Source organism: Pangasianodon hypophthalmus, chromosome 16 (genome assembly GCF_027358585.1).
Source record: "Pangasianodon hypophthalmus isolate fPanHyp1 chromosome 16, fPanHyp1.pri, whole genome shotgun sequence".
NCBI classification, from domain to species: Eukaryota; Metazoa; Chordata; class Actinopteri; order Siluriformes; family Pangasiidae; genus Pangasianodon; species Pangasianodon hypophthalmus.
In genome coordinates this window covers 4,304,242-4,325,749 of record NC_069725.1, presented here as the reverse complement: position 1 = coordinate 4,325,749, position 21,508 = coordinate 4,304,242, and the positions used below count along the sequence as shown (strand labels likewise).

The following is a 21,508-nucleotide window of genomic DNA, read 5'->3' as shown; positions in this document are numbered from 1 at the left end:
CTCAAAAGAGTCGAATCTAAGTAGTGAGCTGAGTTGACTCTTTCAGCTCCAGTGTGACTCAGTTCACCAGTAAGAATCGACTCATTTGGCTCACGATCAGCTCCTTGCTATTTTGTTCTAAACAGGACACCTGCTTATGACTCAAAAGAATCGAATCGTATTGGTTCAGCTCAGTAATAAGAGCCAAGTGACATGACTCACTGAAAAGAGCTGGAACTCCACACACTATTCAGCACAGTTTGGCTTCACTCCTCGCCAGCTTCAGATTGAGGAGGTGTGACTAAAAATTTGGCAGAACTGTATGTCAGAAATGGACGGCAGATTTTGGTTGTTTGGGTTTGATGCTGTTGGTGTAGGCTGCACTAAACTTCAGTCCTGTTAGTTTTGTTACATGGTTCCACTTTCCATTTACAGGTACATTCATTAACAAAATCAGAGTAACCAGAAGTGTCAGAAGATGCTTTATTTGGAATCAAAAGTCTGGTGATAAAACCAAATGATACAAGCAGAATTTAGACATTTTCAACAAACGAAAAAAAAAAAATCAAATAAAATCCATAAAATCCTCATATAATTTAAGAGAATACTCAAAAAAAGAACTGGCATTATGCGCTAGTATACATAAACCTATTAACATCAGTAGAATTTGACAAGCATGATTGTCTTTGTTAAATTTCTGTTCACTCAGTGAAGATTTGGCAGAATTGGACTAGTTATGGTGAGCATCAGTGTAGAGGCTCCACTATAACTAAATAAAAGTCTGATCATGGTGAATTAGCAAAAGAGGAAAACAGATCAGCATTGACATTAGAAGGGGAAAGTGTGTTCGAATGAGATCAGTGGAAGTACTGAGAATCCCTGATGTGTGCTACATCATATTGAGGCCTGAATCCTGAAAGTTCAGTGAAAAATCAATCGAAATTTTCTGCTTGCCCCTCTTCAAAAAAAAAAAAAAAAAAAGATTTTGGGTGACCTTCCATGTCTCATCAGCAGCAAACGTGTTGGCTGATCGACTACATTTAGAGAACGTGAATCTGATATTTAGTTCTAATTTTTCCCGAACTCCTTCAGTGTAATTATAAGACGAAGCAGGAAATTCAGCATCAGTAGCAGTACAGTAGTTTCACTCTTTTTTTTTTTTAAGGCTCAAAAGGAGGAAGGGAATGGATGTCTTATACAGTAGTAGAGCTTTCATAAGGCAGTGACAAAGTGTACCTTGTAATAACATTCTCCAAATGCCTGTAGGGATGAGATACAGTATATCTGCAGACCTGCCAACCCTGAAGAGGAAGAAGACATAGCCCTGCGTAGTCCCTTGTGTATTCACTTGTCTAAGAAACTGGACTATGTGTTGATGCAGGGGTTTATGGTAAGCACCAGGCGCACTAGACTTTACAAAAGTTTACATACATGTTACATAAAGCTTTTAATAAGAAAGTGTGTATGTAATCTTTTCTATCCCTAACATCTTAACTAAAACAGAAGAGCGGCAGCTTTTTCCCCCAAGCACCTGGTGGTTAACGTAAAACCCTGTATATATGCGCACTCTGGTTTCTAGTCACTGGGGCTTTACCACACTTTGAATGTGTTTTTGCTGCAGGACAACAGTGTTTTTAATCATTCTCTGATTATCATTAGCATTAAAATGATTTGTCAAAAATTTTCAGCTTTTTTTTTTTTTGGCTGAACAAGTGAGCAGTTTTGGCAGAATATTTTCGGTCTATTTAACTGACGTCGATGCAACACTTGTCTATAACGTGTCTATGTTAGCCAAGTCAAACATACTTGGCATACATACAGATTTGATTTCATGTTTACTTTGAAAGTGAAGCCACTGCATCAGCTCATCTTTTCAGAGAGAAAATCAAGTCAAGAGATTACTAATGTAATGGGGGAAAGGGGAAGGGGCGGAGCTTCCAGGGGGTCAGATAACATCAGAGAGATGTTCAAAACACCTACACGATTTTAAGTCATTGCAGATTCACATGTCGATTCTGGTGGTTCATCTGCCACCATACTCTGATGTTAAAAATATGAAGTTGCGACACAGAAAGGTTGGCATGTCTGCATCTGCACCGCCTTGTATTAAATGCTCTGAACGCCTGAGTTGGGAGATGAAGCATGAAGTGTTTTGAATGAGACTCGTTTCCTGTGATGCTTAATAAAACAAAAGCGTCGGTGAAGGTACAGTACTGTGTGGTGTTCACAGTCAGGTGGTATAAGGCATTGTTTAAATAACTTCCATCACTTTCTCCTCTTAATCAGTACTAATCATAACATCCCGATTCGTTTTAGAGCTTATAAGGCACAGTAGTCTCTTACGTCGCCCCTGTCTGTGGCTTTGAGCAGCGCGGGCAACCTTCAGACAAACGAGGCGTCCAAGCAATTGGTCAAACAATTAAAGATTTAAGGCTGATTGCAATTATAATTATGATTAAATATTAAACTGTTTGGTCTAACGTTAACAAGCATTTCAATGCCATAGTCTTGCGTCACTGGTCAAAAAGGCAGAAAAGTCCATCCATAAACTCAGTGTTTGTCCTTCAAGGGAAACTGATTAATCATAGCATTTTAGGTTTAACAAAAACAGCCATTTCTGGTTTAAAAAGCCACAGGATCTTAACAGACGAGGGTCCTGTGTAGTTCTAGACCTTCAAAAAACCCACCAAGTCATCAGTACACTCAAAAGGACACGTCCTCATTCTGTTCACCTGCTCCCCATGTTTTGTTTTTTTTTTGTTTGTTTCTTTTCTTTTTTTTTTTTTTTTTGCTTCTGTGCATGCTATCCATTCTGAGTTACATTTCCATGCGCTTGAGTGTTCGGCATCATATGGGGTCTATGAAGAGGTTTGAGTTCTCACTTAAGCCCCTCCCACGCACTCTCTGATTGGCTGCCGGGGCTGCGACGTCGCACGGCCGCCAGTTTATCTCGAGCACGAGCGGCCCACTGTGAGGGTCCTGTGGCCTGGGGCTCGCTCAGACTGGCGTAACGTGAAGAGTCTTCCTCTGAGCCGATGCCCGTCCAGGACGGCAGGGTCAGCGAGCCAGGCAGAGAGAGCGAGAGCCCGGTAGAGAGCGGAGACGAGTCGCTCTTCTTCCCCTCTCCCTCGCTTCTCTTCCCCTCTGCTTCCTCGCTCAGCTGCGGCGGCTCCCAGCCCTCCATCCTGTCCATCTTCCGGTTTGGAGTGATCTGACGCATGGTCATGGTGATGCTGTCCCACAAGCAGTGGACACGGTCTTTCTCTGAGTGCGCTTTACTCTTTTCCTTCTCCTCCTCCAGGCTCTTCTTAGCAGACCTGAGAGAAAAATAAAAAAAAAAAAAAAACAATTATATGCTTTCAAATGAAATTGCTGCTGTAAAAAAACTGTCTGCATTGATTATAGTATCATTGGTGGCGCTTAAGCGGTGTCATTACATAATGCTAATAAACTGTACGAAGTACGCATGCGCCTGTAATCAGCTATACAATATACTGATACTTTTAAAGGTGCAATAGTAGATTTAAAAAAATATTCATACTAGTAGGAAAATATGTAAAACATGATAAACAAACAATTGTTTAAGTAATGGAATGGAAGTCGCCACAAGTCTCTTCTTGTCCTGTTTACATGGGTGTCTTGTCAGTAGTTCTATAGTCCCGCCCCAGAAGCCCTTCACTCCGCCCCCACGGCAGTCTGTTCGGAAAGTAAAACGTCACGGAATCTGGAAAGCCCCCAACGCAGCCAGATACTTTTCCAAAAACTTAATGACAAGAAACAGAGTAAAACTAGAATAAATATTAGCAGCGCTGTTCTAAGATGCAGAAATTTATTATTGGTGAAGGGGATTAAGTTTGACGAGGAATTATCGACGTTCTTCCTGGACATGTATGTAAACACAATCTGCTTGGATGATTGGTTTTATGTAACGAATCATGTAGAGAGCCAAGGTAATGCACCTTCACAGAAATGTATGTAATACAAGATAACTGCTTTAAACTCCTGTCTAGCTACCAGTGCTATCTAGCTAACACCAGTAGTGACGGTCAGCTGAAAACCTCATGAGAGCTCATTACAAAGAATAACAGGACAGCAAAGGCGCTCTTGTCCATTCTTGCAGCAGCATATTAAAATGAGCTGAATTTCAAGATTATAGTATTTAAAAATGTATATTTTAAATATTTTTTTAAAGTAATATAAATAAATACAGGGTGTCCGAAAAGTCAGGAACCAATGGGAATATTTTGAGCAAATATGTTGAGCAAAATGTGCAAAAAACGATACAGCGGCTGAGAAAACACACAATATAATAATAAATTTTAAAAAATTTTAAAATAATAAAAACAAAATTAAGTGTATGTAGTTTTACTCTCATTGGTTCCTGACTTTGCGGACTCGCTATAAAATAAATTAATAATTGATCTGAGCATGACTGAGTAAAAAAATGTCATGCCCAGTACACAATAACAGTAATGACATATGATGAATCTACTGAAGTTTTTTCTTTTTTTAAGACAAATACACAACGTTTTTAATACAATACTGACCACAATATAAGGCAGGCAATTAATTCTAAGAAAAATATATCGGTATCAGTGAAGGATTAGCGTTGCATTATTTTAAACATGGGCGTATTTTCTTTTTAGTAACATGAACTGAACCAACAGGACACTTAAAATCACTTAAGCCCCAAATTCCATCTGCATATGAATGCTTATGTGATTATAATTGTTCTACACCAGATGTGCCTGACATTTTTATCGTGATGTTAGGACAGGTATGATGATTTATTGCCTGTTGCTCTGCTGTAGACAGGAAGCTGAGGTTTAAGGCACAAATAGTTTCCCCGGCTTTGGAAGGAAGCACACGGCATAAGACGCAGGGTGGGGTTTCCATTTGTAGTGCATGAGTGAGACGTTTAGATTCCTCCATTACGTTAATGCTTCAGGGTGTTATTTACTCCACACTTACTCTGTAAAGGCGTAACGTGTACTCTGTATACGTAAATCCAGCCACACTTTGAACAGGCGTACTATTTTTAAAATATTCCAGCAGCTTGATGATCAGAAGGCTGAGGAATGTGTGAGATCCTTGTTCACTGCTGCTTCCTAGCTCCTTAATGGCTTCAGTCAGTTCAGGATTCAGTCTAAATCTCAGGCTCCTTCTTGATTTCTTGTAACATTTGTAATGCATCACTTATTCTGTGCTAGGAAGAACAATATTTCAGCGTTGAATCAGCTTACCCTTTCCGGTGTGAGACCGTGACTCCTGTAAGCAGGAAGTGCTCGTCATCTTGTGAAGGAAACAGCTTCTTGTCTCCTTTGTCCTTCTTAGGTTTCACCTTCTTACTCTTGGTGTCCTGTGGGAAATGACGGCAATAAACATCAGGCATGATCTTTAGTATTCACATGACTTTTTCTCTCTTTTTTTTTTTTTGCATAAATATAGGTATACAGTACAAATGTTTATCAGATAGCTGACTAAAAAAAAACAACCTGTAATCATGTAAATGCAGTTAGACCACAGTGCTGCTGAATCCATGAATCTGATTGGTCAGAAGGTGTTGATTTATTTCCTATAGCAGCGACAGTAGTTTTGCTGTCAGATCACAGGTTTATATTAATGAACTTATTCTAATATGTCATCATTTTTACACAGGGATTTATATAGTGGAAGTTCCACATAAATGGATTTTTAAAAAAAAAAAAAAAAAAAAAAAAAAAAGTGCAAGCATCAATAGGGTGAAGTTTTCTGTAAGTTTCTGTAATAAGTTTGGGAGGAGTCTCCAGTGTCAGTGCTTTGTAAAACTCAGAGAGAATACTGTAACTTTACGTTTTCAGATACCTGACGCTGTCTTCTACACTTTCTCAGGAACATAAACTGTGCTGTTTTTGTTGGTCTTATTAACTTTAAGAGAGAGAGAGAAGGGAACGACTGTTCATCTGCTATAACATAAGTGAGAGCAGCAACGAACTGGATTTGAAGATGTTCCACAAAATGAAATAGAACTTTAAACCAACAAAAAGTATGAAGTATCATTCTCGAATTATGTTGAAAAAAAAAGGAAATGTTGGGAAATTGCTGTGGTATGAGAGGAACACTTGCTGTGGGACATGCTGTTAGAGGAAAATAATCAACTTTGGGGTGTTAACGGTGACTCCGCTACACATCCGGCCACATCACACCACATTTCTTTGTCATTCCTACACTTTCAGTATGTTTATTACTTGCATTTGTTTATTTCTTATGCTTTTTTAAATTGTAAGTGACAACGAATCTGACAATGAAGTTGCTATATAAATAAATACGAATAAACATATTTTTAGGTTTATTGGCCCTAAATCAACTCACTGATTTTTATTTCATTAAGTCTGTAATCTTGGAGTCTTTTATACAGTCTGTGGTTGAGGGGTATTTGGCTGGCGTGCACATTCCTGCAGATGCCCTCCTGCTTAAGTTCGTCAGACGCTTGGGATTTTAAATACCAGGCCGGCTTTACAGCTTATGGGGGTGAAAAACATTTGGCACATTTTACCTCTCACCCTCCTGATTTTATCAAAGTCCTGTTCATGGTATTTATGTGTGTGTGTGTGTGTGTGTGTGTATATATATATATATATATATGTGGAAGAGGATTTGAAGATTCAGAAGTACTTTTTACACATTAAAACGCTAAACGAAATCAAATCCAATGCTTTTGTGCAGACTCAGTGACCCGGAACCAACACCAACCCATGTGTAGCTCCACCAAACAGTCAAAATGAAGTGTGTAAAGACTATACTGACCAATAAGTGTGGGCAGAAAGGTAATACATCATTGTCACAAATTTCTTTTTATCAAGCAGAATACAAACAGATTTATTCGCAAATCGTTCATATGACCGTTTACACAAGATATTTGGTATTCGTGAAAATCCTGCAAATTCGGAAAAACGTTCGTAACCTACTCGTGCTCCTGAGTGTGCGTAAATTTACAAATCTCAAATCATTTCATTAGCATGGATTACTGCACTATTATATATGGAATATACAGTTGCGTTTAAACTGCTTGTTTTTATTACTTTTATAGCATTTAGCAGACCACCTTCTTCAGAGCGATTCACAGAAGAGCTTTGGAGTCTCTATCAAAAACACATCCTTTGTATAGATAAGTTATAAGTACATGTCATTTTTTTTATGAATATTTAGAGCCAGACAGATTTGAGGCCCCATCTTTCCTTCTGTCTCCATTCTTCACCCAGAATCAAATTCACTTGAGACTGAAGTGAGGTTTCACAATCAATAGTATCTTAATTGTGATCACCAATTTTGCATTTGATTATGTTTAATTAAATAAGGAAGTCAAAACTGTGTAGTTAGTTTAGCTACTTTAAGGACCTGATTCAAATTTAGCTAATTTAATAACATGATTTAATGTTCATAATTTAATTAGATTCCTCTGGTGCATTTGCTTCCAAGCTTCCCAGTGATGTCTTCACCAATCACAGAACAGACAATTTCCCCGTCTCTGTTTCCCAAACACACATTAACTAAAGACAAAGGCACTTTCATTTGGCTGTACAGCAAACACTAAAGGAGCAGTTTGTCATTTTTAGATCCCTCTGGCAAACTGCAGTTACAGTATAAATACTGAGATGTTTTTATTTTTTTAACATTTTCACCAAGCTCTTAAATTAGCACTAAACCTTAAACTTACTTTAAATTACTTTGCTTTTTTTTCTATATTATTATATAATTCACTTTTGATCCTGTTTTAGTCTTTTTTATTATTATATTATGAAGCACTTTGTAACATTTGGTTTCGAAAAGTGCTATATAAATAAAGGTTTACTTACTTGAACAAATTTTTAAAAAATGACTTTTAGTCTAAAAAAAGACTTTTTTGTAGTTATGCTTATGCATACTAGCATGAGCATGTGCTCTTGACAGAGACTATAAAGCACTTCAGTAATTCGCTCTAGAGAAAGCTGTCTTAAATACTATAAAGGGAAAAACAGTGGGGCCAAGCAGCTCTGATCCTGCTGGGGGGGTGGGGCCAAGCAGCTCTGATCCCGCTGAGGGGGTGGGGCCAAGCAACTCTGATCCCGCTGAGGGGGTGGGGCCAAGCAGCTCTGATCCCGCTGAGAGGGTGGGACCAAGCAACTCTGATCCCGCTGAGGGGGTGGAACCAAGCAACTCTGATCCCGCTGAGGGGGTGGGACCAAGCAACTCTGATCCCGCTGAGGGGGTGGGACCAAGCAACTCTGATCCCGCTGAGGGGGTGGGACCAAGCAGCTCTGATCCCGCTGGGGGGTGGGGCCAAGCAGCTCTGATCCCGCTGGGGGGTGGGGCCAAGCAGCTCTGATTCCGCTGGGGGGAGGATAATTTCCATGCCATAAATAATTCAGAGATCTTAATAAAAGAATCTAGCGAGATCCCTCAGAGTTTTGGGACGCACAGTTTTCCTAAAGTATCTTAGAAATCACGTGATTGGTTCACTGCCCCAGACAAAGTGGGTTAGAGCTGTGATGTGATATCCACAACTGCACACTGTAATGTAATAATTATTTTAATTTACATTTAATTGTGTTCATGTTTAATTACATGATTAACATCACATAACTAAAGGACAGTTTTAATTATTTTTAGGACATTTTAAAGAAAACAGGATGCAATGTGAAATAAAACACTGTTTATTGCAGAGTCTACTGTTTGTCCTAAATGAAAAGAATAATTGTGATAAATTATTGTGATTAGTGTTTTTAGTTTTAATGCGCAGCCCCACACTACGGCGTTTGTGAGAACCTGCAGTGAGTGTGAAAGCAGACACAACACACGCCTGCTGCTATTCCCAGAACTGTTTTGCTTTGGTCCAGCCTGTGAAAGAATGTGTCCTGGAGATTACAGCGGACACTCGCTCACACACACACACACACACACACACACACACACGCACGCACGCACGCACGCACGCACGCACGCCAGACGAATTAAAAACACACAAACATCCTCTTTCGTGAAACAAGGCCAAACTGCCTAGAAGACGAGTCTCATTCGTCTGAAATTGTTGACCTAGATGCAGAAATATTCCACATGCTGGGTTTTCACCTCTAGCCTTATGTAAATTCAGATGAAGCCGAGTCTTTTTAGGAACAGCACGGTTTATGAGTGTGTATTCATATCATCACCATGAGTGGCATGTCCTGATTAGGAAAGAGCAGTGTGGTGCTTTTGAAAGTATTCTTCTTCTTATTATTATAAGTATTATTATTATTATTATTATTATTATTATCATCATCATCATCCAAAATGTAGCTTGCAACCAACCACAGTCTTTTCCTGGAGTCTGTTGGCAAACTTGCAAGAGTATCATGTGTACTTGCCACTAGTTTACATTAAAAAACTTTTAAGGGAAAAAAATAAATAATCAGTGGCCCTGGTATGCTATGGGGGGCATTTATTTTTGTTTGTTTTGCTGTCAAGGTTTGGCTGTAATTGTCCCCTCCGATAGAAGCATCACTGCAAATCAATACAAATACAATGATCACCTTCTTCCTATGATGAAACAGTTCTATCCTGATGGGCGTGGCCTGTTCCAGGACAACTCCGCCCCCATCCACAGGGCATGAGGACTCACTGAATGGTTCGATGAAGACGCAAATCATTTGCTGTGGCCTTCACACACCAGATCTCAACCCAAATAAACACTTATGAGATATTCTTCGGCGACGTGTTAGACAGCAACAACGGGCTCCACAGCCATCGTCAAAACACCAACTGAAGGAAAATCTTTTGGAAGGACGGTGTTGATCACTGCAGTGCTGTTCCAGAGATTTGCAGAATCTATGCCAAGGGGCACTGAAGCTCTTCTAGTGGCTCCCATCTGTACTTTTTAATCCAGTGACAATATTTTGCTTCCCAAAGTTCAAATGAGTCACTTTTGATTTATTTCACAAAACCAGCGCTCATGTGTACACATACACAGAACAGAGAACAGCCAATCAGATTGCTTCCTTCAAACTTCTGAAGCATGTGGCCAGAAAAGTGTACCATTATGTTCAAACGCTCCATGGGGCACACGTGGAGCATCTGAGGCTGAGGCTGAGGCCAAGTATGAGGGTAAAATATTAACAGTAACAAATAAAGGAAGTCTACCTCTCCCAGAATCATATCCATAAATGTTAGGGATGTAACAAATTATGAATAGATTATTCAGAATGAACAGATAGTGTTCTAAATAGATACAAATACAAATAAGAGGTGTACTATTTGGGTTGGAGTTATTTTTTTCCCAAAGAAAAGTCGCCCTGAGTGACTGGTTAAGACTAGAATTGTGAATCTGGACTGGGATCCCAAAAGAAAATAAAAATCACATGAGCAGGTTTTACTTCCATGTGACAGTGTTTCTGGAGGAATAGTGAGAGAGTTCATATTTAATAAAAAAAATAGTAATACTTTCTGGTTTAGGCCACACCCACTTAGATACTATACAGCTACAAATATTTGGAGCACTAAAGAGATACAGATAGTGGCACTGCGTTACGTTATCTACCTCTAAACACATCCAGTTCTTCAATAAGGACACTCAGATGTGTTAGGAAACAATATGACTTCCTGTGATCTATAAACGTCAACAAAATATTACAGTGTAGCTGATCATTAACGGAATGATTGCAACAGGGTTTTGTTACTTTCACATCATTAACACTCGTTATTTTCCAAAATAAGATGCTATTCCTTTCAATGCCATAAGAAGCATGTGTACGAATATTGGGGTATGGTATTATAGAAAACATTTTGGGTGAAATAGACCTCCATGGCTTGTTAGCTACATTAACCTCGTAGCTCTATTGCATTAAAACTAAAGTAGCAACCACCGGACACAACACACCAACCTGTCTACATCTGGGGCAAAGGTAAAACAATTCCTTTCATGTGTCCCTATTTGTGTCAGGAAATTGACAAATATTTTTCTAACCCACAGAGACCATGTTATCGGGACAGACGCTTTAGCTATTGTATACGCACTGGGTGTATGAGTAGTGTGTGTAAGAGCACATGTGTGTGTTTACCTTGGTTGAGGGGCCCAGCGCTTCCTCTGTTCCCTCTGACTCTTTATCCTGAAAAGCAGAAGCCGGTGAATAACACAATAAGGAAACGCACACACACATACACGGTTCTGCTAATGGGGAGAAATATTTTTAGTCGAGTAACATAAACAGAGACGTGTGGTGTAAAGGAGGGGAGCTATCAACACGCACAGATCGTTCAGTGCCAGACTTCACAGAAGTATTTCAGTATTCGCTAGAGTGAACAGATGTGTTATTTTCCAGTCCAGGCTGCAGACGAAACCATTACAATAAGACTCCATTAACAATGACCCACTAAAGCAGGCATAAACCATGTGTACAGTGACCTTTGACTATGGGATCAATAATGGTAAATCTTCCTAAGAGTCTGATTTATTTTATTTCCTTCCTGTCTCAAAAGCTAGAAAAGACCAGAGGTAAGAGGGCACTAGTGGCTCCATGGGTGTGTCCCAGTGGATCCTGCATCATTTTGGACAAAATGAATAAAATAGGGTCTGTTTTTCAGGTAACGATATCGTTACCAAACAAGGACGTAGGTGCGAATTCGGGGTCACCACCTTGAACATGATTGTTTTCCAATCACAGTACATCACAAAGCCTTTTATTCCTCTTATACTACAACAATTTTCCAACAATTACAATTTTTCACTTATTGACAAACGACACGCTACGCTTTTTATCCAGTTATAGTTACATTTAATGTTGTGCAACATCCACGAGATACGCAAGTTCCAGATTTCACTTCCGTTAAAGCAGAGTAATTGTGCACCTTATAAGTCTGCTGCCAAAAAGTCATTTTTATTGTTAGTCATCTGTTATGAAGATATTTTTAAATCAAATTACATTCCTTAAACAAGATTAAAATAATAATTTATACTGAATTTAGACTCCACAGATCAGAACATCAGAAAGTTCAGTTTAGTGCTCTACATGTGTTTATTGCTGATGTGTTACATAACTGTATTATACTGTATGTAACATTAGCACGAGCTAGCTAGCTGAGATCGCACAAAGCTAGCTAGCTAGTTACATTAGCTACATTAGCTACATTAGCACAAAGCTAGCTAGCTGTTAGCTAACTAGGTCACACTTGTCACGTGTAGATAGAGGTGGAATTTCAGTTTTGGCATTTTATGTGTTTATAGTTACGTCATGTTTTAACATCTGTGAAACAAGTTAGTTCTTGTTATTATTTACGTTATAGCAGTTATTAACAATCGTTCACTCACTTTTTCTCTTTCTTTAAGTTGATAAGACAAAAAAATGCATCCTCTTTAAAGAAAGTGTCACCATATATACAATTATATATCTATGGTAAATAACAAATGAAGCAAGATTTTCTAAAAATACTAGAAATTTGTTCTAGGTTCTAAATAATGTATTCCTAAATAATAAGTAACTGATAAAAAAAATACAGTTCTCTTATATATTTAGATAGAAAGAGCGAGAGATTTTTCTGCCTTCATAGCAAGGGAGAGAAGTGTACAAACTGGCCCAATCCCAAAAAAGAATGTTCAGTAGTTGATCTGCAGCAGAAGGGGGTAAAAGTATGAGATACTTAAAATATTTAAAATGTTTCGCCCTCTGAACTCTGCTAGGCTTTATCATGGTGGTGACGGAGTGGGAGCGGATCAGGGAGTTTCCCAGCCTTCCTATGAGTTAGGGAGCATGAGACTGACTCACATGAATGTTCTTGCTACTCTTGATTTGTGGTGGAAATTTGTTCTCGATGTCAAAAATAATATCAAAATGTCCTTCAAGTCACTGAGTCCACAAGCATCTGCGCTGACAAGCCGCTCCAAATTGGACATGATCTCCGATTCGAGCGAGCATTCCTTCTTCCTCTGATGTTGACCTTGGGATTACACCATTGCACGCCATGTTTAAGCAGTTAAACCAGTTCAGCCCTGAAGACAAACTAATTCTACTCTGGATGGAGGAAATCGTATGAAGAGGATATTTTCTCTTTCTGTGAAATACGATATGAAACTCTAGTGCTGTTCGAGATGAGGCATAGGGAAGATCATGTCCAGGATGGAGGTGTGCACTTTCTATTACTGCACCATCACAGGGCTGAATGAATCATCATCCTGCACCAAAAGCACACTATATCCACTGGCTTATTATTCTCTTTATAGGCTGCTGTAATGTTTAGATAGATAGATAGATAGATAGACAGATAGATAGATAGACAGATTGATTTACAGCTGTCTATCTATCTAACATACACAAATGTTCCTCTTAATGGCTGCCCCAATGATGTTATACAGTGTTTAGCTATGCTGTGAAGTTTTTTTTTTTTTTTTTTTTTTTTTAAATATATACATTACAGTAAGTCATCAGCGTCTTCCACGTGATGGCTGAAGAGAAAATACGACGTACTGTACCTTTAAGAATGCTCCGTTCTGTGCTTTTAGCATAAGAGCATAAGTGATTAATATTTTATATCTTATTATACACTTATGTCCAAAGGCAAATGATATCTGGGGATACTCTGATGACCTGACCTTAACCAAGTCAATCAAATGATATCAGAAAACAATACCGTGCGATTGGTTGTCAAGATCTGTTCGCAAGACCACTGTAAAGCACGGGATAATTTGTTTTGTCCCTGTTCTTTTACAGTACTAGGATTTAGAAGCACAGTGTTAAACCAGTACTTCCTTAATTTGCTTATCAGCCTTATACTATCGGTTTGCCTGTCACAGAGCTGTAGACATACACAGACATCTCAAATGAGGATGAGGAAGTAGCCTTCAAATACTCCTTTTTACCTCGGTAAAAAAACGTGTACATACTTTCTGCCCTTAGGAAAATATAAGCAGGATCCTGTAGGAAATGATATTGTAGCTAAAGGTTCAGATTTCAGTAAAGTTCTCTTTGATTACTAAAAAAAGAGCAGCAGGTCTAGTAATCTTACAGTGTTATGTAACTTGGTTGGTTATGAAATGGGACTGCTCATGAAGCTTTTGGTCTTTATTATAGACTTGGACATGGGAGCTGCAGCCTGCTCTCCGTCACAGCTGTGTCTCATAGATGTTTACAGAGCAGGGCATGCTGGGAAGAACGAGGCCGTACACCATGCTGCCTGAACTGGGCTGAACTTCAGCACTGCAGGAGCTCACACTCCCACTGGTCACCCAAATCAGCTCCAAAACCAAATGTGCGAAAGTGGGAGATTTCTGAACAAACTAGAAACAAAGGGAAAATGTTGACCCCGTGCAGCGCTGCTCTCAGTCCTCAGTCTTTCTTCTACACCTTACCGAGCTGAGCTGAAACTTAAGAAACGTCAGAACTTGGAAAAGAGCCTAGGCTGTATCAGGTTGTATCCAGCCTATTTCTTTCGAGTTATTCCAGGGTTTCAGCATTCAAAGTTTAGTTATTAAAGGAAAAATCCACCCTGAATGACCTGGGTGTTAATCTTTATAATCAACATGTGATCTTCAGTGGTGTTTAAGATTTATTTTATAATGAAATTTTCAGTACATTTTTTAACGGTTTCATACATTACTTACGATGCCGTTCGGCTTCCCGTCTTCACTCTGTCCAGCTCTCCCACCTCCTTACACAGATTAGCTTCCAAAGCTTCAACTTTCATACTAAAACCGCCGCCCACGTCATCACGTGTGGCATCTCGTAGACTGCTAATGTTTGCTGTCTCTGCTACTTCTACATTGTATTTCTCAGTAGTATTATATTGAACCTTGCTGTAAAATTGTGAATGAGAAAAGAAACTTCTGCTCTTTTGTTTTTAGGAACTCACAGCAAACCCTGAACATTATTACTTACGTTTGATTGTTTAAAACTTCTCACCTATTAAACACCATTATAAAACATGTAGTTCCGTCCACTAATCTGATTGGTCGAGCGGCGTTCCAAGAGTGCTTGTATTAAGCATGACCACACTGAGACGTTTCACTGTTTGTGTTCGCTGCGTAAACAGTTCGCTACGTAAACAGTTCGCTACGTAAACGGTTACTACAGTAGTGTTAGCAACATCATCAGCAGACCTGACATTTTTCGTAAATATAACTTTTGACTTAAAATATGAAAGGTCGTCAGATGAAGATGAAAAGGAAGAAGGGAAGCCAATTTCACTGGCAGCACAAATCAATGTGAGCTAGTTAGCCAGCTAGCAGACAGGCTATAAAGTGAGCGTAGCTTCTTTGGGATCTATTTCATTGGTCCACATGTTTGATTTAGCATAGTTTTTATGCCAATTGCCCTTCCTGACGCAACCTTCCACAATATTATCAGGGCTTTGGACTGGAAGTGCACTGTCTTGTGCTGGGTTTGGATCCCTGGCCGGGAATCGAACCCAGGCCGTGGTGGTGAGAGCACCGAGGCCTAACCACTAGTCCTCCAGGGACCCTTAGGATCTATTTCCATTAGCGGAGCATAAAAACAACAAAACATTTGCTTATACTGTATCCAAAATGTCAGTTACTCTATAATAATTTCTTGTTTATAGAACTGTTGTATAAAAGCGATATGTCACTCGCAATCGTGCAGTTATACTGAAAATCAGTACAGATACTGAAAATCAGTCTAACCGCACTATTGCTCAACTGTAAGTGCGCAAGCAATGTCCCTATCAATGTCCTTGACTAAACTGATTAATAAATGTTAATATCTTCTTACTGACTTCACTGTTTTGTCATGTTCTTAAAAATCACATGTCTCTGATCTAGCACTTGCACCAACCAACAAATCAGCACTGGAATCGCTAAGCACATCACAAATATTTTAATATAAACATATATAATATAGTGGTGTGTTTCCTAGTGGAGTTTTTCTTTAATTGTAGCCAATCACATGTGGTACGATAAAGTGTCCCTGCTGAAAATTAAAAAAAAACAACAGAAACTATCACAGAAATTCTAATGGTTTCCACTACAAATACCATTACAAACCATCAGCTAACCAAATACCATTACTGGTGCTTAATGGTATCCACTAGACACAACATGCCACCAATAGAAGGCAAGGAATTACCAGTAGAGACCCACAGGGACCATTACAGTTTCCATTAAAACCAATACAATTCCCATTATAACCATTACAAATTCTGTGAGGGTTTCTATTGTTTTTTCAGCAGGGGTAGAAACCTTCAAACATTTAGTGTAAAATATTTGAGGTTTCTTAACATTCAAACTAAGAAACAAGCAGGTTAACAGAAATAAATCATCGCCATTTCCAGTTTTAACATCTGTTTTAAGGCTTTAAGGCGTTATAGTGGCTCAGTGGTTAAAGGCTTTGGGCTGCTGACTAAAGGTTGTGAGTTTGAATCCCCACACCATGAAGCTGCCATTGGTCAAAACAAAAACATTAAAAGCTCAGTTATATCCTGTTTCATTTGTATGTTGCCTCAGATAAAAGTGTCATGCAAATGAGTGTATGGAAATAAATGGAAATGTATCAGAGTTCAGTGGCACTTCTGCTTTAGAAGAGCATTACACATAGACCTGAAGTAGCTACAGGAGCCTGGTTTAATCCTTTAAAAGTCTCAACTTGACAACATTTAATCCTCAGAAAGAGGCTAGGGAGATTTTCCAGACGTCTCCTGCATCAGAAGTCTCCTGAATATAAAAACAGCAGACATTTTTTTTCCACCTGCGTTATAACCTTAACCATCTTTCTGTGGTACTTATTCACTACAAAAATAAAAGTAGCTAAGTAGCTAACTAGAGTTCTCAAACGCCGGCGTTGTCAGGGGGCGTGGCCATGTCTACGCGATCCTAGCAACGACCCTCGCGCGATTACACCAAACAAATGGTCGAGCTAGTGGCGAATGCGTAAAGCCATATAACCGGACCCGTACTTCTCTGGTTAGCTTATGATAACGACAAAGCCATTTACATACGTCCTGAAAGAAAAGAGAAGAGAAAACGCCGAGTGGAGGCAGTTTAAACCGGCGCTCGTGCATGAGACTCACGGCACGGTTGCCAAGTACGGCTTTGTTTGATCCACTCCATCCGCGAGCTCACCTTATTATCCGCGCGCTCCCGATGCCAGGGCGCGTCCTCCTCTCCTTCAGACGTTTCATCGTCCACCAGAACTTCGCTTTTGCTTCTTTTAAACATCTCGAACCCTCCACGCAGGAGATAAACAGAGAGAATGAGGGAGGGACAGACAGAGAAAGAGAAAAAGAGAGAGAGAGAGAGGAGAAAAAAGGATTCAGAGGCACAAGATTTGTAGTCACACTTCTTAGCCCGGGGGAAGAAAGCAAACTGATTTTAGGGGAGATCACAGAGAGGCACCGGTTCAAACCCTGATTACCGAAATAGAACAAAGCCGAGCTGTGAGATCCCTCTCTCTCTCTCTCTCACTCCCTCTCTCCACTCTCTCCACTCCCCCACTCACTCTCTCTCTCACTCCCTCTCTCACTCACTCACACACACTATCCCACTCTCTCTCTCTCTCTCTCTCTCTCACACACACACACTATCCCACTCTCTCTCTGTCTCTCCCCTTCACTCTCTCTCTTTTTCTTTCTCTCTCTCTCTCTCTCTCTCTCTCTCTCTCTGTTCCGTGTGGTCGGGAGTGGCTGTATCGGACGGTGCGCTCTGTATGCAGCTTATCCCGCCGTCTTGCGCCTCCTCTGTGCGGGATCTGAGAGGACTGGATCACCTGAATCCCCCCACGCACTCCCCTGCTCCTCCCACCGGCCCCTTCACATCAGATTGCCAGACTGCGGTCCATCCTGCGCACTTGCGCTCTATCTAGGGCACTTAGCTCCTGTATAAACACACAATCCTCCAGCCGCCATTATTAGTGTGTTTCCAAAACCGTTAGTAGGAACATTCCGCTAGTAGAGCACCTTATTTTTGTCACACCAGACATTTTCAGAGAATACATACACAGAAATAATGCAAATAAAAATAATATTTGCATAAAATGAACTTGTTCTGTTACAAAATCCAAATAAAGAGGTGCTTTATTATTATTATTATTATTATTATTATTATTATTTTAAATACCAATAACCTCAGTAAACCTCTCAAACAGGCTGTTTTCTCTTTCTGGAAACATTATCTCTGTTTTCTCACCTCACTGACAATCATTTTGCATTCATATAATAAAAAATAAAGTCTTTTCTCTTTTTTTGTATTGTTAGATGTATCATTTAAGGGTGAAAACATTCACTTTATTCTCCATTAACTTCTTATAAAAGTAATTTTCAGTAATAATAATAATAATAATAATAATAATACATTTCTCCCTCAGTGTATATGCAACCCTGTTACTGAAACCCATTTACCCAGTTAAAGGAAAAATAAACATATGACCAACAGGAAGTTTCATCACCAAGACCCTTTTTAACAGCATGGCACCATATGAGGATGGGTTCTCTGTTGAGCCTGGTTCCTCTCAAGGTTTCTTCCTATCACCATCTCAGGGAGTTTTTCCTTGCCACCGTCGCCCTGCTTGCTCATCAGAGACGGCACACACACACACTTCACTTTACTTTTGTTTGTGTAAAGCTGCTTTGAGACAATGACCTTTGTAAAAAGCGCTATACAAATAAAAATGAATTGAAATTGAATTGAATTGGAATTGAATGGCACAAGAGAAAAGTATGTCCCATCATTTTTTTTTAAAATATTGTCAGCATTGCTTGACTTCTTCCATCTCAACAACTCAACTATGTTCCTAAGATTTTAGCTACAAGGAGTATTAATTTAAACAATTTCCTTTTTTTTTTTAATTGTAAAAATGTGTTTGTCATGATATTAAAAGCAACACATGGTTCCAAAGTTAACATCTTTATCTGATTTATTAGCCTGGATCTCTAACCCTGTTACTAGCAACCTTTTTACCGAACAACCATAAAACCCTATAACAAACAAGTTGATTTTGAAGACTATTGATGCCTCAGTGGTACGCTAATGGTGAAATGTCAAATTAGCATCAAGTCAGCTTATTAGAGGACGGGAAAATTACTAAAGCTGTGCTAGACTTCGAAATATAAATCTCAGAGGCTCACTTATAAAACTCATACACACACACACACACACACACACACTCAGATTAATCTCACCACAGCTCCTCCTCCTTCTTCATTAACTGTATTTATTTATTTATTTATTTTGCAGCCAGGAACCTCCATAACTGTAAAATAATCTCAACAGACCACCTCAGTACAGATTTATTTCCTGAACAGTATTTAAATTATTCATTAGAGCCATAGAGCTTTCTATTCCTGAACTTTCCACTTACAGAACACATTATTTATAGGCCAACATGTTTTTAAGTTTCTGAGGTTTGGATTAAACCCACTCAATTCAACCGTCCCATCAAATAGCAATAATAACTATAAGGACTCACTACTAAATATTTAGCTGTGATAATGATGAGTTGTGATTTCCACCGCTGTAACTGGCTGTGATCTGACCCTCCTTTGAGAACCATTGATCTAAAATTATGGCTGTTATAGATGGATGTAATTTTTTACTTGTTGCCTCTCTAAAACTCCAGAATTTTCAGTTGATATAGACGTTGTCACTGTTAAACCTTCTACAAAGTTTCATATAAGTTAATCTATGTATCATTTTTGACTACACAGTTTCATCTGAACCCCATATTGTCACTTATAGAAATCACTGTTTACCAGTTCCACAACATTGCCTGACTTTGGGCCTATCTAGGCTCCTCAGATATGAATCTCAGACCTCCGTTTAGCAAATTTGTTGAATGTTGAATTATGTTGAAATCCCAGAAGAAGGCAATGCCTACCAAGATGACACTTATCTTAGTTTATCTTTATCTTAGTACTTGGTCCACTGCACTGCAGCTTCCTCCCACTTCATGAACTGAGTGTATTCGTGATCTAAAATCATGACTGGACTCCAACTTTCTTAAATTAGACTCTGATAAAACAGAAATGTTTTTTTTTTAACTTCCAAACCTCTTCTGTGTAAATGCCCAGAATTTTCAGTTGATATGGATAGAGTTACTGTTTAACCTTCTTCAAAATAATCACAATCTAAGTATCATTTTTGACAACACACTTTCTTCTGAGCTCCATCACTCATGAAAATCACTTTTGATCATCTTTGCCAAGTTGAAAGATCCTGAAAGAGTGGGTCATTCTTTCATAACCTCACACTTCGATTACTGTAATTTCCTCTTCTTTGGCATTTCTGGTAAAACCCTAAATAGACTCCAACGTATTTAAAATTCAGCTGCTAGAGTCCTTAGTCATATAGCACACATCACACCCATACTCCAACAGTTACACTGTTTACCCGTCTCACAGAGAATCAAATACACACTCCGACTTCTCGCTTACTCAGCAGCACCTTGGACTGCTTTACCTCTTAGAGCTCCTACACCCCTGCTCAGACTTTCAGTGATGCCTAAGACAAGACTGACATCAGATCTTTTAGTGCCATAGCTTCTCAACTTTGGAATGCCGTCTTCCACGAACTTCATTATTGCAATTCCTTCTCTCATTTTAAGAGATAAGGTTAATTTTCTCCCAAAGCTTTTTCATTTCTTCTTTCTGCTAGGCTATACACACTATATAAATGGAATGTACTATTATTATTATTATTATTATTATTATTATTATTAAGTACAGCTATATGACTATACAAAGCATTTTTATTTGTAATTTGTATAAAAAGTGCTGTTTCTATCAGAGAAATGAATAATCAAGCGTTTTTTCCCCATTTAGAGTATGTGCACTTACCACAGATTTCAACATGTTTGAGAAAATAACCTGTTTACACTCCTTCTAATGAAAGTCTAACAGTAACAGTCTTAAGCAATAATGAGACCTACAAACATGACACCAAGTCTTAGCAATGCTGCTCTTGTGGAATTTTATCCAACTGTCCAACACTAGCCCAATATGTAAAAAAAGTCATGGTTGTTTCTGCTTTCCCTAAGGTTTTGCGGTATTCAAATAGGATTAGGTGGAAACTGAAACACTCCTGTGTTTACTTTAAGCCATGTCGGTAACACATAACCACAAATTCTTTCCTCTGTAAAAGAAATCCTGTCTCTGAGAGGACGTGTTTTACAGATTAAGATCTTCTTATATAAATGTCTTTTGATAGAACAGTTCACATGTTGTTTGTGTTTACTGACTGCCCCAACAGCTGCCCTTTCGAGTTTTGAGGGGAAATTAATTTTTTTCATCAAGCTACATGGATAATAATAACATTTTTTATTATGTATGTCTATATCTAGTTCGTTGTTGTTCTGTTCATTGTTGCACTGTGGGACGAGGCACTAAGGAAAAACATTGCACTACATTACATCACATGTATGTAATATGTGTGTGACAAATAATAAGCCTTGAACCTTGAACCTTAATACATATACACATAAACAGTATAAAGAAATTAGGTTGGAAAAACAATGGAGCAAGATGAAGTGATCAGGCAGTGACTGATATGTAAGGAGTAAAACACTTCCAGTTGTGCTGTTATATAGAAATAATCAGTGCTCAG

At 38.9% G+C, this 21,508-nt stretch overlaps 1 protein-coding gene across 1 annotated transcript; it reads right to left on the bottom strand.

Annotated features, from left to right (window-relative positions):
- Window positions 1–448: 448 nt before the first annotated feature.
- si:ch211-225h24.2 (uncharacterized protein LOC564539 homolog) lies at window positions 449–17,713 on the bottom strand. The gene is made up of 4 exons (XM_026945044.3): window positions 17,036–17,713; window positions 11,031–11,078; window positions 5,223–5,338; window positions 449–3,296 (listed from the first exon to the last, which is right to left on the bottom strand). The coding sequence occupies exons 1-4, from the start codon at window positions 17,129–17,131 to the stop codon at window positions 2,858–2,860; spliced, it is 699 nt and encodes a 232-aa protein (XP_026800845.1). The 5' UTR covers window positions 17,132–17,713; the 3' UTR covers window positions 449–2,857.
- Window positions 17,714–21,508: the final 3,795 nt, after the last annotated feature.